The following is a 25,705-nucleotide window of genomic DNA, read 5'->3' as shown; positions in this document are numbered from 1 at the left end:
ACTCACACTACTATATTAGGCATAGCATGTCTTATTAAAGGGTCCATAGTGGACATGCAGCTCTCTGCTACTACACTTACTGGGCAGACAGTAAGTCACTTAAGGAATGGCCAGGCTCATACCCAGAACAAACCAGGGACTATGACCTCTCTTCACATTAACCCTCGCCTACCTATTGACACATGCTTTTATTATTATAGGTGAACTGCCTGAGTTATAAGCAAAGACCATCCACTCCAATTTGTGTGCTAGCTCTACTCCTTTTTGACATTGCGCCACAAATCTCATTTCTCACTGCTATATTTTCAATTCTTTTTCTTTTCTACTTGATGATTGTCCATCTTGGGAAAAAATGCTCTTGATCTCACTTTTCTTTCCACCTATCACTTCATTTCTTTTCTCCCTGTTAGAGAAAATTTCAAGAATTACCTAGGTTTGCTGTCGCCTATTTCTCTCTTCCCGTCTTCTTTTAAAACCTTCTATTTTAAACGTTGTACCCGCCATTCCCCAAAGACCTCCATGTCACTAAATTCCAAGTTCTCATCTGACTTGATCTATCAGAAGTATGTGAGAGGGGTGCCTGGGTGGCTCAATCCATTAAGTGTCTGCCTTCAGCTCGGGTCGTGACCCTGGCGTCCTGGGATCAAGCCCCACATCGGGCTCCCTGCTTAGCGGGGAGCCTGCTTCTCCCTCAACCTCTGCTGCTCCCCCTGCTTATGCTCTGTCTCCGTCAAATAAATAAAATCTTAAAAAAAAAAGTATATGAGACAGTTGGTCATCTTCTTCCCATTAATAAATATTAATTTGTTCTCTCCCAAGGCACTTTGGGTTTTCTTCTACCACTCCAGCTGCTCCTTCTCAATATTCTATTCTTTGCTGCTTCCTTCCTTCTCTTTTACCTTCTCTTTTAGCCATAATGTGCAAGGCTCAGGCCTTGGATCTCTCCTCTTCCCTATCTACCACCACTCTCCTAGGGATGTTATCTGGTCTCATATCCTTCATCTGATGACTTCCAAGTGTACATCTCCAGTTCGAACTCTCTCCTAAACTACAGACTTCAGGATCTTACTTAATACCTCTATTTAGATGTTTAATATACATCTCAAACATAATATTTCTTTTTTTTTAAAGATTTTATCTATTTAGGGGCGCCTGGGTGGCTCAGTGGGTTAAGCCTCAGCCTTCGGCTCAAGTCATGATCTCAGGGTCCTGGGATCGAGTCCCGCATCGGGCTCTCTGCTCAGCAGGGAACCTGCTTCCCTCTCTCTCTCTCTGCCTGCCTCTCTGCCTACTTGTGCACTCTCCCCCTCTCTCTCTCTCTCTCTCTCTCTGTGTGTGTTCAAATAAATACATAAAATCTTTTTTAAAAAAGTTTTTATGTATTTATTTGAATAGACAGAGAGAGACAGAGAGAGGGAACACAAGCAGGGGCAGTGGGAGAGGGAGAAGCAAGCTTCTTGTTGAGCAGGAGCCCAGGGAGCCTGAAGTAGGACTCGATCTGAGGACTCTGGGATCATGACCTGAGCCAAAGGCGGACATTTAATGACTGAGCCACCCAGACACCCCCTCAAACATAACATTTCAGAAATGAGACTCCTGATCTTCTATTCCACTCATAGTCTTCCCAACCTGAGGAACACCGGGTTTATTCTTGAGTTACTTAGCCCCCAAATAACTTAAAATTCATCCTTAACATCTCATTCTCTCACCAAAAAAATCTTATAGGCCCTACCTTCAAATTATCTCCAGAATCTTACATCTTCTCATTATCTTTATTACTACTACTCTGGTCCAAACTAAAGTCACCTTTGGTTTGGACAAAGCAGTTTTCTGACTGGTCTTCCACCTTTCACCCATGTACTCAGAACTCAACTGCATTCTGGAGGGATCGCTCTGGTAGCTGTGTTAAAAAGAGCTATAGAGGAACAAAGATATTATCTTAAATTCTAAAGTTGAGAAAACCAAGGCTTAGACAGGTTGAATTGTTTGTTCAGGATCACATACTAATAAAATGTTAGAGACTGTTCTTTCTTTCTTTTTTTTTTTTTTTAACCTTATACCCTTCACCATTGTGCTATACTTTCTTGATACGTAGGAGGCCCCTGCTTAAATGCTTTACCTGGTGCAGTCCTGGCTTACACATCTTGTCCTGGCATGATTTAACCGTGCCCTCCTTCAGCCCACAAATAAATCCTGTTCTGGGTGATAAACTACATGACATAGATAAATAGACGTAAAAATAAGTATATAGACTATGTCTCTTTATCTACCTATCTTTATATCTATATAGATAAAGAATATAGACAACATATAGCATATGTATTTTATCCTGTCAGTAAGCAGGAGTGGGACTAGGTGGATACAAATATAGATTATCCTACTTACTTTCATCAACATCAAGTATGATGAGTATCAGATTAATAATAACTCTCAGCTCTCTTCAGCTGCCAGAAAATTATTTGACTCTAAGAGATCAATTAGAAATGTCCCAAGGAAAAGATTCAGTGATTCTTGGTCAATGTTTCACTTTAGAATTCGCACATCCTCTTCTCTCACTTACCAGTGCTCATACACGTGAGTCTTCAACTCTGCCATTACCTTAGTCTTAGCCCCCGGTTCCTCTCTGCTATCATCTGATGGATATCTTAAATCAGATTTGCTGCCAACATCTTGACATGCCTGCAATCAAATATTACCTGACCCTCTAACCAGATCTCCCTTCAGACTTCCTCAGTCCTATGAATGAAGTTATCTATTACCCAGACTCAGACTACAAAGTCTTCTCCCATCTCCTCATTGGCTCTGCCCCACCCCGTTCACCGCATCCAGCCACCCAGGTTTATCAGTCATCAGCAGACGTTGTATCTATAGCACTGAAGAGCTATAAGAGCCTCTGCCTCTGCCCCTGCTCCCTAAAAAAGCTTTATTTGGAAAATCTTCCTCAAGCACTGCTGTAATTATAGCTTTCTTTTTCAAAGCACGCATTTTCCAGAGTCCAGCCCAACTTATACTCCTTCAAAGAAACCTTCCACCCACAGAAAGGCATTTCTCCCTCCTTCAGATCTCTATCAAACCTCTTATCTGTACCAATTGCTCAACACTCTTACCACCTGGTACTGTTATCTTTTCTCTTTAATTAGAGTATGGCATTCCTGAGGCCCAGAGTCCTATCTCAGTTTTCTTTTTTTTTTTAATCTCCCTCAAGTCTAATACATTGCTTGGTGCTGAATGTTTTCCCTGTTTGGTGGCAGGAAAGTTGAAGGACAGCCAAAGTAGACGAACTCTACACAAGACAACTTCAATTCAAAAACTAGGATTGGAGTAGACCTCTTGCAACATCTTTCCAATGTTCCTTAGAAACATTTCATCAAACTCCTCTGAGAAAAGAAGTTTCTCTTTAATTAATATATCTGAACAAACAGTTTTGAAGATGAAAATATATGCTTCACTTGCCCTAGGCAGCCCTGCTGGACTTTCTGATCGTCTTATGTATATTTTTCATTTATATATATCTTCATTCTGGAAATGCTGTCTGAATTTTGATTTCTCAAAAAACAAATGGGGATAAGTTGATTGAAAGAAAATAAATTTTGTGACATTCAATACACCTTCAGAGTAATGTGTCATTTAACTCCTCTATTTCTCTGAAACAGTCATTTAGAAAGCATTTTGGTAAAGCAGAAAGAGGACTAAATTGGGAAGGATCTGGCCACTTGATATAATGCATCTCACTCTTCTCTAACACTTACCACCATCTATTTTATTCTTCAAATATGTGTGTTTTGCTTCTTCTGTGTCCCCTTTGGACTAAAATGTGTTCTTCATGAGAGCAGAAACATTGTCTGTCTGCTTCTTCAATAGTCCTCGGGTGGTAAAACTTAGGTAAATCATTTAGCTTCCTTGAGTATTAGTTTCCTCATAGGTAAATTTTAAAGACTAAATTAAATAACCTCTAGTTTCTTTTTAATTTAATAATTTTATTATTATACAATATAATGAGAAGCATAAAATACAAGGCTTATTGGGGTTTATGGTGGCCAAAAACTCTTCAGTTGATTACTGCAGCTCTTCTAGCCAATTGGATATGTGCCATGAAATGTTTGCTTTTCCTGCTTAAAGCACAAAGAAACATAGCAACTAGTCTTATCACATAGATTGGTTATTTCTATTATTGCTTCCAGATTTCTCAAGGTTAAATCAGATTCTCTTAATGCCTGAGACACTTTAAAAGTTGACTCTCTCTTTAAGCCCACTGAGCTCCAACTTAATAGATCAAGTTAACTTCATTAAATGACCTCCAGTGGTTTATAGTTTTGAACTACCTTCTTTTTTTTTTTTAAATCTTTCCCATTATCAGTCATTGTCATCATTTTGCCCATTTGCAAAAGTAAAATGTTAGTGTCTATGTGACTAGGAAAATCAGATAATTAGAAATTCAAGTTTAGAGATAAATTAGTGAATGATTATTTACATTGCAAAATACTTCTTAATGCTCATCCTCCCAAAACATACTTATTATATAGTTGTCAACTCATGAGCTATCTTAAAATCTTTATGGAAGAATTCCATTCATAAAAAAGAAAGTCAGTTTAAACACAGCAATCAAAAGAAACAAGGAGACCATTGTAAACCATACTTCTGCTTCAGGTAAGAAGTTGCAAATGTTCTTTCTTCCTCCATGCTGCCTGCAGTGGTGGTAGCCCTCTCCTACTCAGCATCATGGCCACCCTCAGACCTCTAGTGAAGTTCAAGATTGTTAAAAAGAGGACCAAGAAGTTCATCCAGCACCAGCCCAACCAATATGTCAAAATTAAGTGCAGCTGGTGGAAATCCAGAGGCATTGACAAGAGGGTACACAGAAAATTCAAGGGCCAGATCTTGAGGCCCAACACTGGTTATGGGAGCAACAAGAAAGCAAAGTACATGGTGCCCAGTGGCTTCCACAAGTTCCTCGTCCACAATGTCAAGAAGCTTGAAGTGCTGCTGATACACAACAAATCTTACTATGCAGAGATTGCTCACAATGGTTCCTCTAAGAACCACATAGCTATATAGAAAGAGCCACTCAGCTGGCCATCAGAGTCACCAGTCCTGATGCCAGGCTGTGCAGGGAAGAAAATGAAGAGATAGCTTATGTGCATATCATATTTGTGATAATAAGACCATAGAACTATGAAAAACCAGAAGTTGCAATGTTGTCCTACATTTATAAAGTGAAAGATATACCATTAGGAAATCAAAAGTATGATTTGTGGGCTCACAGAGAGGGAATAAATGATTAATGGGGGACATGTGGATTCTCAAAGAATACCAACTTAAATTGACTTCATTTTTTGATAGGAGTAGATCAGAAGAATATTATAGGTGTGCAAGGATTTGAATTTTAGTGCTTCTAGATAGTTTTATTGAAAGCATGGTGAAATGTGAGCTGATAATCATACAGTTGGGTTGATTTCAGAACTGGCTGAATGGCCTACCAAAGGATGCCAATCAAAGCACAAATATCAATTTAGAGGGATTTGATACCACAATCTGTCCACATCCTGTATGATGAAGACTTGGAAGATAAACGACATAAATAAATGAGTGGGTGGCAAAAAGCTAGCTGGAGTATGGAATTCATGGGACAACCAAGTAGCAATCCAAAGCGAATTCAATAGAGCTAAATCACACGATTAATTTTACATGAAAACTATACTGGTAAAAAATGCAAAGTAAAACAATAGTTAAAAAAAAACAATAGTGAGATAGCACTTTATACCTCTTTAAAATGACTAAAACTTAAAGGACTTACAGTAACTAGTGCTGGAAAAGATATGGAAAGCTGGAATTTTATACATTACTAGTGAGAGCATAAACCAGCACTACCACTTGGGGAAACTGTTTGACAGTATGTACTAAACAAAACAGCTATGTACCCTAAGACCCATCAGTTTTACTCCTAGATATGTAATCAACAGATATGAGTACGTATATCTTCCAGAAGACATGTACTGTAATTGTCATGGTAGCTTTATCCAAAAAGCCAAACAGTTGAATAGATAGGTAAATTGTCGTATAATTTATACTATGGAATGTTACATAACAATAAAAAGAATAATCTTTTGCCTTACTCAGCAATATAAATAAATCTCTCAGACACCAGGTGAGAACTGAAATTGCATAATTCCATTTACATGAAGTTCAACCATGCAAGATTAATTCATGGTAAATAGAAGCGAGAATAGTGGTTACATTTGGGGAGTGGCTGGCTGTGAGAGGACGTGAGAGAACCTCCCGGAATTCTGGAAAAATTCCATGTGTTGACCTGGGTGGCAGTTAGATTGACATTTATATCTACAGAAATTCAGATTAGTGCCTGTTACTACATCTAAATTATTCCTCCCTGAAAAGATCGTATATAAGAGCCTGGTGGTAGGTATTAAGGAGGGCATGTATTGCATGGAGCACTGGGTATGGTGCATAAACAATGAACTATGGATCACAAAATAAATAAATAAATAAACAAACAAACAAAACAAACAAATAAATAAATATATGTTATAAGTCCCCCCCACACACAAAAAAGAACAGGAAATAGCACTTAGATTCAAATAAGCAACTCTACAGGATAGAGAAGAGGCCAGGCCATGCAAATGAAAATACTAGCGGGTTTTAGTGTATACACACACAATCTAGATACATGGCATGGATAAAAGGTAATGAGGTCTTAATATTCCTGAAATCGTGGTGTCAAGAACCAGGCCTTCTCTTCAATGTTTAGACTACACTCTGGGCATTGCGGTCATTTTCTTCTGAATTCTTTAAGGAGTACATCAACCAATTGGTATGCGTCCAGAAAAAAATAACCATATGTTGAACATATGTTGAACATCTGAGGAAAGTCTAAAAGAGCTAAGGCTTTTTAGCCTGGGGAGAAAAAAAGAAAAGACTTATAGGAAAGCTAGATTTATTCCACATGTTCTCAGAAGGCTGAAATGAAAATAATAGGCAGAAGTTGCAAGTAGGTTGATTTTGTTCTAACATAAAAAAGAGCTTTCTAAATAGCAGAATTGCTGACAAATTGCCCCAAGAGGTAATAAGCTGATCAGACAATGACCAGACATCGGCCCGTACACTAGTGGAAGGGCCTGTCGCAGCCAGTGAGTTCAAGATGTCCTCTATGTTCACTCTGTATTCTAGTATCTTTCAAATCAACATTAGTGTCTATCTTGGGAAAATTTGGTAGGACTAAAGAAAATCCACAAGCTGCTTATTTTGCACAGAAAGTCACTAACTGGGGTGCCTGGGTGCTCAGTCAGTTAGGCGTCTGCCTTCAGCTCAGGTCATGATCCCAGGATCCTGGGATGGAGCCCAACATTGGGCTCCCTGCTTGGCAGGGATCCTGCTTCTCCCTCTCCTCCCTCTGCCTGCAGCTCCCCCTGCTTGTGTGCTCTCGCTCTCTCACTCTCTTTCTCTGTCAAAAATAAATAAATAAATAAAATACTAAAAAAAGAAAGAAGGAAGGAAGGAAGGAAGGAAGGAAGGAGCCAAATGCATCTTTTCACCTCAACAAGAGAGGTTTCTCTTATCCGCAGTGTCAGTCACATTCAAAGGCTTCATTACTAGAAAAGCTCTCCTGAGTGGATAAAACACATTTCTGAGGATGGTAAAACAGAAGGGGAATCTCTTGATGACGGCTTTCCTGATTACCCATAATTTGAATTGTAACCATCTTTATATAAATTGCTTTCTATTTTTAGATTATTTCCTCAAGCTATATCCCACAATGTGAGTGATAACTGAGGAAAAGGGCACAAAATCAGTTTTATGGCTCTCACTGTAATTGGACAAAATGCGCTCCAGAACTACTGGAGCAATTGAAAAGTCACTAGCAACATAGGAATGTATCTATTCTCCCACACTGCCATTACCATTGGATGTTGCCACCATAACTCTTTTTTTAAAAATTTAATAAGTAATAGTAGAGCTTAGAGGTGTTTTCTTTAATATTTCTTTAATTTTAGGTTAGGCCAGACACTGAAAAGAATTCAAAGACTTTTTGAAGAGAGAAAGGGGGAAAAAAAAAAAAAAGGCCCTAAGCGATCCCACAGCCATCCCACACTGTTTGGTTTGTCAGGCTGCAGTTCAGTCTGTGTTCACTGCTCTGACAGGGACCTCCTCTGTTCTCACAAAGCCAAGTGGTTCCACGGGACAGCAAACATGCAACCGGCGCCATTTCCCTGGGCGCTAATTGCACATTACACTGGGGTGGTGCCGCTTTCTCATTAACGTGCTATACTTCATTTCAGGAAGAGTTTGTCTCTCTGTGCTTCTAGTAACGGTAAATTTTATACACAGACCCACAGCAGACAGGAGCCCCATGAAGAGTTCTTAGAAACTTAGATGTGCCAGTGGATGCCACTGAGAAGACTGCTATAAACCAAACAGGTCATTTCTGTGTGGTGAAATTTGGGAGTCACTTTTTCTTTTTTTCTTAGTTATTCTGTATTTTAAAATTTTTCCACAATGCACGTGGAGTACTTGTATAAATTTTCAAAAAAATCATCCTGATGGAAACAGTGACAAGTAGGAGGCGTATGAATAGAAGGAAAAAAATTATCTCTAAACTGTATTCCCTTTGTTCTTAATTTTTTTTTTAAAGAAAAGACTCCCATAATAAGCTCCACTGATACATAACTTGTTAAAAGCCACAGATCAAGATGAAGCAAAGAGTGCAGACATGGAATCCAGCAAAGACTCAAAGATCACTGTAGAGGCACCTGCGTTTCTAAGTCAGGAGTCAGAAAAGAAAAGGAGGGATGTCCGTACGGGCCCGCTTCAAAGCCAGTCACACTGCGTTCTCTGCAAACGCTTTTCCGTTTGAGTCCCGAAAGGTTCTGAATGCCTAATTCATTGTGCATTACCAGGAAACACTAATAGGTAATCCAACAAAAGGAAAGTAGAGAATCTACAGGCACTTTGGCCTCATTATAGGCTACTTAATGACCCTTCTGTGTTTATATTTTCATATATGACTAGGCCTCAAGGGAATTTACAACTGGAGTTGGGGGGAAGATCCAAGAAGGGTCAGTGGGGTGTCCTCCCTAAGTTCTAAAAACTCAATACACTTCCCAAAGCTTGACTCAAGCCAGACTGAAGGCAAATACTGTTTCTTCCCCTACCCAGCCTATTAAGCCTGCACTTGTGAAATACGTAGCTTACAGACGCTTCCCTACTCACTACCTTAAATCTTCCGGGCACCTGCAACCAAGCCAGAACCCCACCCGAGGCAACTCCAATGAACCTTTGTTTTATACTAACAGAAATACCCATCTTTACTAATGTACACAGGGATATAATTATTAGGATTTACCTCTTATAAAATTAGGACTACAACTACTTTCAACTATAATTACTTAAATAAAAAGATCTGACATCTCAATTTAAAGTTCAAAATGTACATTCAAATCTTTTCTGAATGCTTTTTATAAAAATCATTTAACCTTATATACATATATACAGAGAGATGAAGAGAAAGAGAGAGAGCACACAGTATTTCTTTAACAAAAACAGTAGAGCTTTAAAGAGAGGTACTAATACATTCGGGGGTTAGATACTTAGAAAACATATGCAGAGTGTAAAAATTTTGAAATAAAACCAATACCTTTTAGAAAAGCCTTGAAAAAGAAATCTGATTCATAGAAATCCACAGATATGACCTTTGCAAAACGACTGAGTTGCATTCTCAAAATTTATTAAAGTTGTATAATGTACAGGGGCGCCTGAGTGGCTCAGTGGGTTAAAGCCTCCGCCTTCAGCTCAGGTCATGATCCCAGGGTCCTGGATCGAGCCCCACATCAGGCTCTCTGCTCCGTGGGGAGCCTGTTTCCTCCTCTCTCTCTCTGCCTGTTTGTGATCTCTGTCAAATAAATTAAAAAAAAAAAAAGAATAAGAAAAAAGTTGTATAATGTACAGCATAGGGGCCCTGGGATTTTACATGAGAGCAAGTTGGCTTCACCTGTTTCAGGTCCCAGGGCTCAAGATGGAAAAGATGACAGGAGGGGCCAGACTAAGCTGTGTCTGGAAGGGCAGGTCGTGAAGTCCTGGAAAGAGAGATGAGGTTTGGGGCACCCGGGTGGCTCAGGTTAAAACCTCTGCCTTTGGCTCAGGTCATGATTCTGGGGTCCTGGGATCAAGTCCCACATCAGGCTCTCTGCTCAGCGGGGAGCCTGCTTCCTCCTCTCTCTCTGCCTGCCTCTCTGCCTACTTGTGATCTCTCTCTGTCAAATAACTAAATAAAATCTTTAAAAAAAGAGAGAGAGAGATGAGGTTCAACAAAAAAAAAAGATAGAGGAGAAAGCGGAGGCTTTGCAGACAGACACAGAGGTCTCAACCAAGCAGAGCAGGCCAGGGAGCTGAAGAGTTATGGGGCAGGGGGTGTGGGGGTGAGCCCAGCAAGGTCCAAGGGCAAAAGTCAGAGACTGCTAACCACCTGGGGGGTTGTGCAGCTTGAAAAGAAACCACCCCAGCCTGCGGCTGAAGAGATAAGCCTGAGCCCACACAAGTGGACTTTACCTTTCCAGAAATCTCAAAGGCAGAGAGAGAGAGAGAGAAACAGATCAACTGAACCAGTCCAGCCCAGCTCTGGAAGGTTTGGGAGTCAGGACTGAACAGAAAGGAAGAGTTCATTTACCAAGCGTTGTGCGGAGCGGTTTCTAGAACATGCCCTGACATCCTGCAGCTAAGGCAGAGGTACAAAATGAGCCACTACTTCATCGTTAACTGACTCCAACCAAAGGAGAAGGATTGCATGCAGCCCGTGCCCTGAAATTTCCTCTTAGTAATTACAAAAGGTTTGCACTAAAATTACCTGCCAGAGATGAACTTTCTGTCTCCCCTGTGCACGATAAACTGTGAGAGGGCGCAGTGCACCTGGGCCTCACAGGGGCCTCGCTACAGGGAGAATGGAGGCTGGTCCACTGTGGTGAAGGGCAGGTGGCCCAGAGGCGGAAGTCTGTCAGGACAGGGAGTGAAAGAAGTGGATTTCCATTCTCAGATGGTCCTTCTGGAGGCAAATCCCCTCTGAACTCCTCCATAAGGGGGGGGGGGGGGGGGGGGGTGGCCGAGGAGAAGCAGGACTGAACAGTCCCGCCAGGGAGCTTCTGTTTGGGGCCTGCTCTGGCCAGTCTTCTCAGCACACCTGATGTGGGCCAGCCCCCCAGCATGGCAAGCCCTTCATTTATCATCCCATTTTCAAGTTTTTCAAACCCGTTCCTAAGCATGGCTTCTCTTCAAACAAAACTTCAAAGACGTCTTTTGCATGCTCGACTTCCTTTGACGTCGGCTGCGTTGGCAAGCCGGTAGAATGTGGGCAGGGGGAACCTCCCGCGACTGTGCTACCCTGTCCTGCTCCTCCTTTCTTGCCTCTGTGCGTTGTTTCCGCTTCTTTTGCTGTCACTTGGGAATCAGACCTTTGACCAGCTACAAGACCAGAATTAGAAGGGGAACTTGACTCTTCCTCTAGATCCAATACAGCTGGATCTCAAGGCAGCCAGAGCAAACTTCTAAAAACACAAATCAGATCTTCTGAACACTCCTCTATGTAAAAACACTCCCCCATCTTCTTATTACTCCTAGAATAAAAAGCAAAGTCCTTCTGATGACCTCCAAACCCTGAACAATCTGGTCCTTTATAGCTTCCAAACTCCTCTACCACCTCCCCTTTCTCTCTCTCCCTTCCCATCCACAAAAGGCCTGAAAGAACTGCTGCCTTCTCTCTCTCTCACAACTGACACCGCTGGTCCAGTGTTCCAGGTGAAAGGGTCAGAAACACAAACTCTGGGAGCTTAGGAATCAAGCTTTGTCATGTGATCTCCGCATGGACACAGCAAGCTCTTAGTGACTTAACGATGATGTTGAAGCTTCAACACTAGTGGTGGTTGGCCAGGAGCCTAGTGATCTAGGAATCCCCTGCCTGCTCCTTGTGATGGGCAGAGGAGAGCCCCCAGCTGAAAGACAAATACCAGCTTTCATCACCACCACCTCTGTAAGATTTGCCGAGAGTAGCAGACACTTCACTTGGGTCTGGTACCAGTCGGAGCAGGCTTCCCACAGTGCCCAAGCAAGGAAGACTTCTGTCCAGGCTTAGAAGCATATCTTGGCTCTTAGAGAGATTAGCCCATTTTCCCGGGCCTCTCTTCAGTCTCCAGGTCATTTCCTCTGAAACCACCAGTTTGTAGAAGCATTAGTAACATGAGAGCTATCACTTCACCTTCACCTTAAACCTGGCTCACTCACCATCCACCATGCCACAGGCAGCTAATCACCTATCACTTTTGACTTTCTAACTTCGATTTCCCTTCTTATTTCTGCTTCCCACTCCATGCCCCCTCTCCCAGCTTCTAACCCTTTGATTTTATCTTCCATTCCTTTTCCTTTCGACCCGAAGACGTCATCATTTCAATCTCCGCATCATGACCTTTGGCCTTCTCAAGAACACAATTTTATGTTCACCGTCTCTTCGCCCTCCTGAGCTCATTAACCAATGTACCTGATTCCCTCTTGCCCATTGTGGTCTCCAGCCCACCTAATAAGTGGCCCCTGAAAAGAAGTTCAGACTCTAGGACGTGAACAGAAGCCACAGCTCCGTCGACTCGGAAGGCTGAACCTCTAGTCTCTCCACTCTCCCGTTTGCCTCTCCCCCATCTCTGCTTTTTGCACCTGAAAGTCAACATTTTAAAATCAAACATTATCCTTCCTCTAGAACTAGATTTCTCCTGTCTGGATGATTTCTCTTTTCCTGTTCTTAGTACCATCATTTTCTCCCTCATTCACAAATTTCCACATATTGGTTTCCTTTTCACTCCTTTCTCAACTCAAAGACATCACACAGTTCCCTTTGCCTAGAATTCTGTTACCTTCCTTTCTTCTGGTCACCTCCCGCTTATCCCTCAGGTCTCAGCTCCCCAGTGCTGAGCAAGCAGAGTTTCCTCCCTCGCTAAGGCACTTATTACCATTATGATCTGAATGTTTTTATTTTTCAGTCAAACCTGCATTGCCCTGTCCAGTATCCACTGGCAAATGAGGCTGTTGAGCACTTAACATGTGGCTCATCCAAAGTGAGATGTGCTACAAGTGTAAAATACCAAATTTTGAAGATTGAATGCAGTAAAAAGAATGTAAAATATCTCACTATTTTTATATTGATTATACATTTACATTTTAAATATATCTATTAATTATATTTTAAAAATTGATTTTATCTGCTTCTTTTTGCTTTTTTGTTTTTACATAGCTACCAGAAAATTTTAAGCTACATGTGTGTACATTATACTTCTATTGGGCACCAGTGCTGTAGACCTTAAGCTCCATGATGTCAAGACCATCTTGTTTATGAGTGTTTTCCCAGCTATATTAGCGCAGTGCCTGGTACACAGTAACTGGCTTAGTGAATATAGTTTGAAAAAATAAATTTTTCTAGACAATTGGGATTTAAGCTAAGGATTCTTCTTTGCAGAAAAAGAGGCACCAAAGATAAAGAACTTGGTAAGGGAGTTCAGCAGCTCACCTCTCCAGTCCCCCATGCTCTCTACCCGCCATGAGCACCAGAGCTTCTCACAATTTTATATTTCGTTATGATAAAGGGTCTAATTTTTTAAATGTATTTATTCGAGAGAGAGAGAGAATGAGGGAGACAGAGGATGAGAGGGGTGAGGGTCAGAAGGAGAAGCAGACTCTCCAGGGAGCAGGGAACCCAGTGCAAGACTCGATCCGGGACTCCAGGATCATGACCTGAGCCGAAGGCAGTCACTTAACCAACTGAGCCACCCAGGCTCCCGAGATAGGGTCTAAACAACCTGATTAGACAGTTCATCCCTAGTTCAAACTGATAGCTTATCAATCTATAACTGGTGAACAAGTAGATATAGTTTTCAAATTATAAACAGGCTGCCAAAACAGAAAATAATAAAGAAAAAACATCTATATGGCAATAGAGGATTAAAGGGCTATTCATTTGGTCTAAGCCACTTTCACAAATATGATCTCAGGGGTAATCTTTTTCACTTATCTCAATCCTTAATATCAGAAAATTCTTCTTGACTCAACCTGAATTCATGACATGGCCAAATGTTTAACACAAATGTGGGGAAGATGAGAGTGTCTGAGAAGTCTAGTAATGTTGTTAAAGACTGTTTTACTTCCATGCTGCTCCCTCACATTCACAGGCATGACGGTCACTGTGAAGTGACTCAGCGATTCCAAGTATCTGTATTACGTTACACCCAGCTCCCCACGGTTGGCGTTAACAGAACATTGCTCCAGGAAGGAAGAAGCCAAGCTGTCCTGTGATCCCTGGAGACGAATCCAGCAAGAGAAGTGCTGGTTAGTCACGGACGAGAGCACAGGGATTAGACACTGTTCAGCCAGATGTCTCAGGTGACCACTAGAAGAAAGCAGCTGAGTGCTGGGAATGCCAAGAAGGCAACCCAACACCAAAACTCTTAACGTGAACATCCATTTTTATCTGAGGCATCAAGCACTCACAACTTGGCGGTGTCACTGCCTTCTCCAATGAAAACAGGAATGAAAATGATCAGTTTAATGAAGTTTACACACACCCAGGAAGCTACCACTCTCTCCATCTTTCCTCATGTTTCAAAATCCACAGAGCTGACACACAACCAGATGGCATATCCTCAGAAGTAGCAGAGTCAGCCTTAAGCATTCTTAAGAACACGGAAATAATACTGGGCTGGAACTAAGAAGCTGGGATTTCTTTTTTTTTTTCTTTTTAATTGTCACTTTTTTTTTTTGTTATTTTTTAAATTTTTAATTTTTTATAAACATATATTTTTATCCCCAGGGGTACAGGTCTGTGAATCACCAGGTTTACACACTTCACAGCACTCATCAAAGCACATACCCTCCCCAATGTCCATAATCCGACCCCCTTCTCCCAAACCCCCTCCCCCCAGCAACCCTCAGTTTGTTTTGTGAGATTAAGAGTCACTTATGGTTTGTCTCCCTCCCAATCCCATCTTGTTTCATTGATTCTTCTCCTACCCACTTAAGCCCCCATGTTGCATCACCACTTCCTCATATCAGGGAGATCATATGATAGTTGTCTTTCTCTGCTTGACTTATTTCGCTAACCATGATACGCTCTAGTTCCATCCACGTTGTCGCAAATGGCAAGATTTCATTTCTTTTGATGGCTGCATAGTATTCCATTGTGTATATATACCACATCTTCTTGATCCATTCATCTGTTGATGGACATCTAGGTTCTTTCCATAGTTTGGCTATTGTGGACCTTGCTGCTATAAACATTCGGGTGCACATGCCCCTTTGGATCACTACGTTTGTATCTTTAGGGTAAATACCCAATAGTGCAATTGCTGGGTCATAGGGCAGTTCTATTTTCAACATTTTGAGGAACCTCCATGCTGTTCTCCAGAGTGGTTGCACCAGCTTGCATTCCCACCAACAGTGTAGGAGGGTTCCCCTTTCTCTGCATCCTCGCCAGCATCTGTCATTTCCTGACTTGTTGATTTTAGCCATTCTGACTGGTGTGAGGTGATATTTCATTGTGGTTTTGATTTGTATTTCCCTGATGCCGAGTGATATGGAGCACTTTTTCATGTGTCTGTTGGCCATCTGGATGTCTTCTTTGCAGAAATGTCTGTTCATGTCCTCTGCCCATTTCTTGATTGGATTATTTGTTCTTTGGGTGTTGAGTTTGCTAAGCTGGGATTTCTATCTCTGCTATCATGTATTAATTTCAGAATCACTAAGATGACATGTGTCAGGTCATTGTCCAAAGTTGGAACCAAGGCTATATTTGAGACCCTACTCACAGCAAATGATTTAAACAGCAACAATCATATGACCCAGGGCACCCAGCTTCCCTGTGTCCAAGGATCTTTCTACCTGAAGGGAGTCTTGAAAAGCCACAAAACCTAACTGGACACTTGAGCCTCCATGAGACCTTGCCAACCTACATCCACTTCTCCTCATATCCCCAATAAAGACAGATACACTTTTTTCATTTAATTTTTTTTTTTTTTTTTTTTTTTTAGATAGAGATGAGTGGAGGGGAAGAGTAGAGGGAGAAAGAGAAAATCTCAAGCAGGGTCTGTGCGCAGCATGGACCCAGGGCTTGATTTCATGACTCTGAGATCATGACCTGAGCCAAAATCAAGAGTCAGACACATAACCGACTGAGCCTACTGTTTGAGTGCCCCCCCAAACAGATATATTTTAAAAGTAAAAATAGAAGAATAAAAAAACTCAAATAATTAAAAAAAAAAAAAAGGGTGGAGACACGTAAAAATAACCCAGTGGTACTAAGCTAGAACAGTTTGAGCAACAAAACAATAGTAATAGTATTGAATTATGGCCCAGAAAAACAAAGTAAATATCCTTGAGTCCATACTCAAATGAATGAATGAATGAATTCAGCCAAAGAGAAAGACTTTTCTTACAAAAGAGTTCCATTTAATGAAAGTAGAACAAACAAGGGAAGTAAAAAAAATTCACCATTAGAACACCACTGTAATAATTATTAGAGGCAAGATCCACAGATAGATCATAAAATTAGTGGGCAGAAGTTTGAGGAAAAACAGGGTATTTCCAACATCTCAAAATGTCCTCCCCTGCCAAGATATTTATTAATTACAAAGAAGAAAATAGCAACTTTGCAGAAGAGACATGCAGCAGATACCACTTTAACCAAATGATCACGGTTAACATCATCAGTAATAAGCAGTAATAAGACATACTGACATCATGAATCCCGTGCTATGCCACAGAGAAGGGCAAGGACATTAAGTCTATTGTATTCTTGCCAAAAACACATAACCTCAATCTGCTGAAAGAAAAGTCAGTCAAACCAGAGAAACATTCTTCAAAATAATTGACCAGTTGTCTTCAAAAGTATCAACATCATGAAAGAGAAGGAAAGACTGAGGAACAATGTTAACAGCTAAGAAGATGTGAGTACTCAAAGAGAGGACTTAGGAGACATGACAGCTAAATGAGATGAGATGTGGGACCCTAAACTCAATTCTGAAATAGAAACAGAACATTACCAGAAAATGGTGAAATGCAAATAGAGTCAAAAGTTTAGTTAATAGCATTTCACCAATGTCAATGTTTTAGTTTTGATAATTGTGCTATGGTTGGGCAGGATGCTAATATTTGGAGAAGCGGGGTGAAGAGTGTACAGGAACTTTCTATGCTGTATTTGCAACTTTCATGTAAATCAAAAAGCATTTCGAAATACAAAGTACAAAAATTGGAAATTCAAAGACTGGAGGAAGGCTGAATACTAAACCCTAAGGTGATAGAGAAGATATTAAAAAGGTAAAAGATCAACATATTTAACTAAAGAAAATTTCAAAACTATGATGGTACAAACCTTAGAGATGAAAAAGCAAATGTCTGACAGAAAAATATGAGCAAATACAAAAGCCTACAGCTGTTTAATATCTTCATATATAGAGAGAAACTTCTATATAAGTTGATACAGATTGTTAAAATATTATAAGACCAGTCATTAAATTTAAAAAAAAATGAATGCTGACACTCCACAAAACAAAATTTTAGAAGGAGCAAAAATATGGAACTCATACTCATTAAGGAAAATAAATTAAATTAAACTTAAACAATAAGATAATATTATTTTGGCAGGAATAGAAACATCAAATAATGATGAGCTACTCATAAACTTCACTGTCAACACTGCCTGTTTGACCAAGTTTTTGATTTGCATAGACCTTTTTTTTAAAAAGATTTTTTTTTTTTTAAGTAATCTCTCCACCCAATATGGGGCTCAAACTCACAACCTTGAAATCAAGAGTTGCCTGCTCCACCAACTGAGCCAGCCAGACACCCCTGATTTGTATAAGTCTTTTAATTGCCTTCCTGGACATCCCAAGTTCCATCCCAGCCTGACAGAACATACTCCTGGCTCAAACAGTAGTACCTCTGGACAGTTTTTTAAAGCTTTAAAAATATGGTCCCATAAAACAAACAAAAATATAGCTTCTGTCAAGCCATTTCATTTTTTACTTTCAAATTCAAACATTTTCCAAGTGCTTACTATTTACCAGCATTTTTCTTGATGCCAGGGTTAAATGAAAACAAAATTTTTTAAAAAGTCTCTATTTTATGGAGTTGACATTGCAATAGAATGAGGATGATGATTTTTTAATGAATAAATAAATTATATTAGCAATTTGAAGGGAGATAAGAGTTTTAGAGGAAAATAAAGCAGTGAGGTGTGAGAGGAAACGTCAGGGTAATCAGGGAAGACTTCACAGAAGCAGTGACATTTGAGTAAAGGCCGGAAGGTGGCCAGGGGAGAAGCCTTGGGCATCTGGGAGGAAAGCATTTCAGGCAGAGAAACTAGCTTGTGCAGAGGGCAGAAGTGCAGCCAGTGTTTGTGTTTGAAGAACAACAGGCAGACCAGCTTGACTAAGAACAGGCAGAGAAGGGAGACTCGAGAACGGGAGATGAGGTCAAAGAAAGAACATTGAGGGCAGGTGGAGGAGTTGGCACCAGAACGGCAATCAGTGCACCGCTTCCTTTATTGAGAAAGTCTTGTAAGAACAAAATGACAGGCAAATTAAGCACTATGCTTAGTGACATCGCTGATTTACATTATGACACAAGCTCCTAATGTCCCCAAGAACTAGTGACAGTTTGCAGAGAGACTCATGTCCATGTCCCATACTTCAGCAGCCTTGTTGTAGGCCACCAGAAGGTCTTTGGCTTTTAGTTAAGGACACGGGGAGCCCAGTGAAGAGTTCTGAGCCAAAGAACTATCTGGTCTGATATACTTGAACAGAATCACTCCTGTCTCTTGCACTGAAAAATGCTGATGATTTGAACCAAAGTCAGAAACAGCAGCGAGGGTATAAAGTGGTTGGACTCTTGACATAATCTGAGAAGAGCGTGAACAGAATTTCCTGACAGGCTGAATGGGTGAGAGAAAGAGAAGAATCAAGGATGACATCAAAGATCTGGTCATAGCAATGGAAAGAGGAGATGGAGTTGTCATTGACTGACATAGAAAGACTAGGTACAGCTTTGAAGAAAAAAAAAAAATGGGATCTTGGTTTTGAATGTGTTAAGTCTGAAATGCCTTTCATACACCTGAGAAGAGATACCAAGTAACCGGTTGGACATAGAGTGTGAAGTTCAGGAACTTAGTCTACCGCCCCTCCTTCTTCCCTATCTTCCAGGCTTTCCACACTAGACTGACACTTGCCCAAGTCAATATGGCAATAATTTATACACAGGAAATTTTTAAAAATATTACTGGATGCAGGGCACCTGGGTTGTTCAGTAATTAAGCATCTGCCTTCTGCTCAGGTCATGATCCCAGGGTCCTGGGATCCAGCCCCACATCAGGCTCTCTGCTCAGCAGGAAGCCTGCTTCTCCCTCTCCCACTCCCCATGTTTGTGGTCCCTCTCTCTTTGTCTCTCTGTCAAATAAGTAAATAAAATCTTTTTTAAATTTTTTTTAAAAATTTAAAAATTACTGGATGGAAATTACTAGACATCACTTTACATTGGTTATTTATTTTAATCCTCACAATTAGACTAAAGGTGAGATAGCATTATTCCCATTATCCAGTAAGGAAACTGAAGCTTAGGAAAGACAAATAATTTGCTGAAGATCACACAGCCAGAAAGTAATAGAATAACGATCTAAAAACAACTCTGTCTGTCCCCAGGCTCCTGCTCTTTAAAGTGTCTCACTGTTCAAATGCTAGATGATCTCCCCTGGGGACGTGGTGATGAGACTCCGACCCACATGGGCAAGCGTGGCCAAATGAGACCTCATGACCCCGAGACACCTCCTAGGTTTATAACTCTAGGTTTCTATAAAATGTATTTTGATATTGGAACGGCTTTTGGAATTTTTCATGTCTTACCTCTGAAAAATCTCAATAGGAAGAAACTAATTCCTAGTTCAGGAAGGGAACAGGATGCTTCAAAATTATTATGGGCAACGAACAGATTAGGTTCCCTCTTCCCACCCCAGCTCCAATCCAAGGGCCTTTAAAATAAATGTAAACAAAACTCCAGTGATATTATCATCCCGGCTCTTAGTAAATATATATAACCCCCCTCCCCCGCCCACCCTCATCATAAAGCAAAGACTCGGAAAATGAACACATCTCATCTTTGAATAAAAATAATAGTCCCTGCAGGCACACTCGCCAATACCACCATTCCTTATTGCTGTCCTTCTCCCCTACCTCCACCCCTCCCACCAAGCAGCCCTTAATGACCGTTGCACCGTTCTGCCCACCAAAAATGGCTTTTGAGTGTAGGAAAGTATCAGAAGGTCCCCGCTGAGTTGCCAGCTGGGGAAGTGTCACAGGCCACTGAACTCTAAAATGAGCTGTCTCTGTTACAAAAGGTCCCTTTCCCTTGGAACAACTTCAAGGGGATCACACACTGCAGCCTCCATTGCTCCTTTTATATTCCAGTTTGATTAAACTGGGAATTGTTCTGTGCTCAGGGCTGTTGAGAACACCAGGTGGTGGATTCTAGAGATAAAGGATTATATAGATCCTTTGTTAAAAACAGACGTCCCCATTGTATGCCTTACAACACTGGAGCACAAATGCTAGGAGATTCCCACAGCTCCTAACGGTTCTGCACAGGAGACATCCAATAAATCCTGCTCCCAACTCTCTCCTGGCAATCAGTTGCTGCTGATGGCTGAATAGCATCTAGCCACTGGCTAAAAATAAGAGAAACTTAAGAATTAATATTTATCATGAAAGACATGAGCCAAAGCAAGGAAGAAAAGAAGAAATGTATATATGGTGGATGTTCATAGAGCCCGGATGTCAGCAAAAAATGAAATTGTTTATCTTCTTCACTCTAAATCCTGTATTTCATTCACTGTTGTTTCCCCAGCGTTGTATACAGTACATCAATCATTGAACACCTTCAAAACAAATGTAACAATGAGAGCTAATATTTATTATGCACTTTGGTAACTGTATTCGTTTTGTATTGCTGCATAACCAATTACGACAAGCTTAGTGGCTAAAAAACAACACCCATCCATTGTCTCACAATTCTGTAGTTCAGAAGTCCAGGCTTGCTTGCCTGGGCTCTCTGCATAGGGTCTCATGAGGCTGAAGTCTACCTATTAGTCATATGAGCTTATTGGAAGGTTCTGGGAAAGATCGGCTTCTAAGCTCATTCACGTTGTTGGCCAAATTCATTCCCTGCAGCGGTAGGACCGAGATTCCCATATCCTTGCTGGCTGCCTACCAGCGGTCTCTGTTAGCTCCTCAAGGCTGACCATATTCCCTCACACCTGGCCTGTTCCATTGTTAAAGCTACCAACAGCACATCACATCTTTCTCACACTCGGAATCTCTCTGACTTCCTTTTCCACCATCAGCTGGAGAAAGTTCTCTGCTTTTAAAGCGACCTGTGTGATTAGTTGAGGGCCATGGGTTAGGGTCCTTATCTAAGGTCAACTATGCTCACATAACAGGATTGTGGTTGTGATATCTCCTCGTAGCTCCAGGTTCTGGGGATGATGGCAGGACATCTTTGAGGGCCACTTGAGAAGTGGTCACAGACACTGTTCCAAGTGCTTTACATTTAATAATTCACCATCTTCACAGAAACCCTAAGAAGTAGGCTCTATTATCACCCCCCTTTTATAGATGAGGTACAGAGAAATTAAGTTATTTGCCAAGGTCACCCAGCTAATAAGTGGCAGGGTCTGAATTTCAACTCAGCCACCCTGGATTCAGAGGCCCATTTCCTATCCCCAATCTACATTGCTACTAGATCTACTATTTCTGAAATGTCTGGATACATGAATAATTGTGTTAGGTATGGGATTAGGAAACAATGCTAAGAATGAGTAAATTCCTGGATTTATTTAGAATATTTTGTCCGTAAATTCTTTTTTTTTTTTAAGATGTTATGTATTTATTTGACAGACAGAGAATCACAAGTAGGCAGAGAGGCAGGCAGAGAGAGAGAGGAGAGAGGAGGAAGCAGTCTCCCTGCTGAGCAGAGGGCCCGATGCGGGGCTCGATCCCAGGCCCCTGGGATCATGACCTGAGCCGAAGGTAGAAGCTTAACCCACTGAGCCACCCAGGTGCCCCTGTCTGTAAGTTCTTGTGCTAATCATCCTGTAAGGGGACCCACAAAGTCTCAGAGATACAAATCTTAGAGAACCCTATTGACCTGACCCCTCCCTTTTCACACTTCAATTGAAACATGTGGATTATAAACATGTGAGGCCCATATGAAAATAGCGCAACTGCCTTTTATCAAGGAGGCAGTGTTAACAGATAGCCTTTTGGCGCAGTCACTTCCTCCCACACCAGGCATGGCTGTACCCCAGGGTAGATATTGACAGTCGTGCAGGACAGTGCCAACACACTGATTTGGATTCTGGAAAAACAAGCTTGAGAAGAAAAATCAAAAGGGCCTAAATTTAGAGTTCAAACAGCACAAGAAGGACAATGACCCCGAACTGAAGTCACTCCTCGTATCTGAAATTGTTTTTACGTATGTCTGGGTCCTTCTATGCTTCTCTGACCTCTTACTGCTTAGCTCAGATGAGGCAGAAACAGCACTGCATTTGAAGTCAGAAATGTAAGTGCCAGTCTTGGCTCTGTTTCTTAGGTGAATTTGAACAAATCATTTAATTCCTGAATCTTATTCGCCCTATCTATAAAACAGAAGTAATAACAACATCCATCTCACAGAATCTTATTTTTTCTTTTCTTCTTAAGTAGGCTCCATGCCCAGCGTTGAGCCCAGGACGGGACTTGAACTCACAACTCTGAGATCAAAACCTGAGCCAAGATCAGGAGTCAGACACCTAATTAACTGAGTCACCTAGGCATCTCCCTACCACACAGAATTTTAGAAAGAATCAAGTTAGATACTGTCTAAGTTTATTTGGTATTCTGTAACAGAATCCCACATACTAGACAGATTATAAACCACAGAAATTGATTTCTTACAGTTCTGAAGGCTGGGAAGTCCAAGATTATGGCTCAGGCAGATTCATGTCTGGTGAGAACCTGTTTCCTCATCTTCTCACTGAACCATACATGGTTGAAGGGGCAAGGGCTCTCTCTGGGGTCTCTTTTATAAAGACAGTAATTCCATTTATGAAAGCTCTCCCTCATGACCGAGTTACTTTCCAAAGGCCTCCCTCTCCTCCTAATGCCATCACCTTGGGGGTTAGGATTTCAACACATAAATTTGGTGGGGCTGGGGAAGGACATAAACTTTCAGTCCATCGCAGATACTGAACAGGTCATGTTCCCTTGGTAAACTGTAACATGCAATGCAAATGTCACATGTTACTGCAACACATAGCCAAAGGACTGATGGGAGGAAGAAATGAGGTATGCACAGTCCCCTTGCAAAGAGGTTACTTCTCCTAGTGTGAAAATATGAGATGAACACTGGCTTCAGAAGAAAGAAATTGAGATCAAAAGCTCTGTACCATCCACTGAGCCTCTGCTGAGCACGTGTTTTACAAAATGAAACATACATAAGGAGAAAAAAAAGTAGTATCGATGCCATCTTTAGAGGGAGAAATGGAGACAAGGAAAAATCTTTTGTTCAACTGGCAAAACCGAAAGTCCAATTCAGATATGTTCTCAGCACAGGGTTTTTTAGTCCCAGAAAATGGTCTGTCGGTTGACTACGAGACGAAATTATGTTGTGTGAATAAATTCTGAAACTCAATACTATTAAATTAAATTAAATGGAATATCAAAATGCTCATCCTCTCAAATTTCTATAGCTACATTTTCCAATACGAATATCAAGTGGTCTTGGATTGTCCTTAAAATGATGATATAATCTCTAGCTTAGAGAGGAGAAAATATTTCCCATGTACAATCTTTTAGGACATCTTGATTTTATCCTTGTGAGACTCTGAGCACAGAATCCAGTCAAACATGCTCAGACTTCTAACTACAGAACTACGAGATAATTAATGGGTACTGTTTTAGGCCATGAAATCTGTGGTGATTTGTACACAGCAGTTTGCCTCAACACTTTGTTTTTCACATAGAAATCAAAAAGATTAAAGAAAGTCACCTTGAGAGCACATTAACATAAAACTAATGACCACAATCCCTTAGCTTCTGGAAGCTGACCATTACCAACCAGTGAGTTCTGGAAACCCAGTGGGTAAGTGTATCTTAAAGGCAGACAACCCAAAGTTCCCCAGTAACATTCCATCACCAACGATGTGAATATGACTCTATAAACTGCCTTGCAATAAAGCTGCTCGGCCATGAAAAAAAAAATCAATCTTATAGACTCTCTTCATTGTGTGATACAAATCCTTATCAGATACAAACCCTTAAAATACATTGCCAGAATAATCTGGGACAGCAAGTACGGCATCTCAACAGGGTAGTGGCTTTGAGTTGACCTACACAGGGTCCCGATAGTCCTACTTCACGGAGAACTTCATGAGAAATGGTACCTGTGTACAACACACACATACACACACACACGCTCCTCCCTCCTGAGGTGTTAAAGGCTATGCTCTAACATCTAATAACACTATAAGATGTTATTCACATGAACAAAGTTTATGATACTTACTGGCATCATAGTTATAGCCCATTGGAATGATAAGGTTAAATATTTCAATAAGAATTCTTAATCCAGGGCACCTGGGTGGCTCAGTGGGTTAAAGCCTCTACCTTCGGCTCAGGTCATGATCCCAGGGTCCTGGGATGGAGCCCCACATCAGGCTCTCTGCTCTGTAGGGAGTCTGCTTTCTCCTCTCTCTCTCTCTCTGCCTGCCTCTCTGCCTACTTGTGATCTCTGTCAAAAAAATAAATAAAATATTTTTTTTCAGAAAAGAATTTTTAATGCATTTGGGGTTCCTGGGTGGCTCAGTGGGTTAAGCCTCTGCCTTCGGCTCAGGTCATGATCTCAGGGTCCTGGGATGGAGTCCCACATTGGGCTCTCTGCTCAGTGGGGAGCCTGCTTCCCACTCTCTCTCTCTGCCTGCCTCTCTGCCTACTAGTGATCTCTCTGTCTGTGTCAAATAAATAAATAAACAAACAAACAAATAAATAAATAAATCCTTAATTCATCAGCTACTCCTACCTAACATTAACATAATCAACACTAAAATATTTGCTCATTTATTTGAAACAGTTTAATAGAAAAGCTAAATCTGAGAGGTTAAAAAAGGAGAAGAGGCCTACCAAAAGGAAAGTCACCCATTGAACTAATTCACAGCATGGAGTGCTTGAGGGCAGAAAGGCTCAGGGTTGACCCTGAGAAAGCCAGGCTGGTACCATGAAATACTCTGGGGCCAGACGGACCTGGTCACAATCTGTTTCTCCACAGCTCATGAGCAGTATAACCTGAGGCCAATCCTTACCTTCCTGAAACGTAGCCTCTTCTTCTGTACAAGGACAATAATAGTAATTAACTGTGGTGGTGAGAATTCCAGAGAGAGTATATGTGGGAGGGCCTCACACAATGCTGGCACACAGTTGGGGCTCAGTCTACTCTAAGCCTTTCCTTGGGCTTCTCTTTACAAACTAAGAATCCTTCTCCCTCCTTCTGGGCCCCAGCCCCTTTAGCAGTAATAGCAGGAATAAGGAATCTGACATCCCAAATGAGAAGAATAATATGAGGATATCATTCACGGGAAGAAAGAAAACCAAGATAC

General features: G+C 41.1%; 1 protein-coding gene and 2 long non-coding RNA genes across 10 annotated transcripts in view; 1 reads left to right on the top strand and 2 right to left on the bottom strand.

The window, feature by feature from the left end:
* Positions 1-25,705, bottom strand: part of LOC132025464 (uncharacterized) — a 214,540-nt gene that overhangs the window by 173,736 nt on the left and 15,099 nt on the right. The window contains exon 1 of one of the 8 annotated variants that reach the window (XR_009406588.1): positions 2,561-2,615. The exons of the other annotated variants lie outside the window; for them this stretch is intronic. This is a non-coding gene — a long non-coding RNA (uncharacterized LOC132025464). Of the gene's footprint in view, positions 1-2,560; positions 2,616-25,705 lie in introns of those variants that run through there. 8 annotated transcript variants of the gene reach the window in all.
* On the top strand, positions 4,720-5,055 carry LOC132026091 (large ribosomal subunit protein eL32-like). Its single transcript, XM_059414027.1, has one exon. It carries the CDS (start codon positions 4,720-4,722, stop codon positions 5,053-5,055), a length of 336 nt encoding a protein of 111 aa, XP_059270010.1.
* LOC132025465 (uncharacterized) lies at positions 9,728-11,017 on the bottom strand. Its single transcript, XR_009406590.1, has 3 exons — positions 10,853-11,017; positions 10,001-10,085; positions 9,728-9,901 (listed from the first exon to the last, which is right to left on the bottom strand). It is a non-coding gene; the product is annotated as an uncharacterized LOC132025465 (long non-coding RNA).

Source organism: Mustela nigripes, chromosome 10 (genome assembly GCF_022355385.1).
Source record: "Mustela nigripes isolate SB6536 chromosome 10, MUSNIG.SB6536, whole genome shotgun sequence".
NCBI classification, from domain to species: domain Eukaryota; kingdom Metazoa; phylum Chordata; class Mammalia; order Carnivora; family Mustelidae; genus Mustela; species Mustela nigripes.
This window is presented reverse-complemented; position numbering and strand designations above follow the sequence as displayed.

Coding starts and splice junctions, on each gene's coding strand:
- LOC132026091 (XM_059414027.1), top strand. CDS start 4,720: ATGGCCACCCTCAGACCTCTAGTGAAGTTCAAGATTGTTAAAAAGAGG.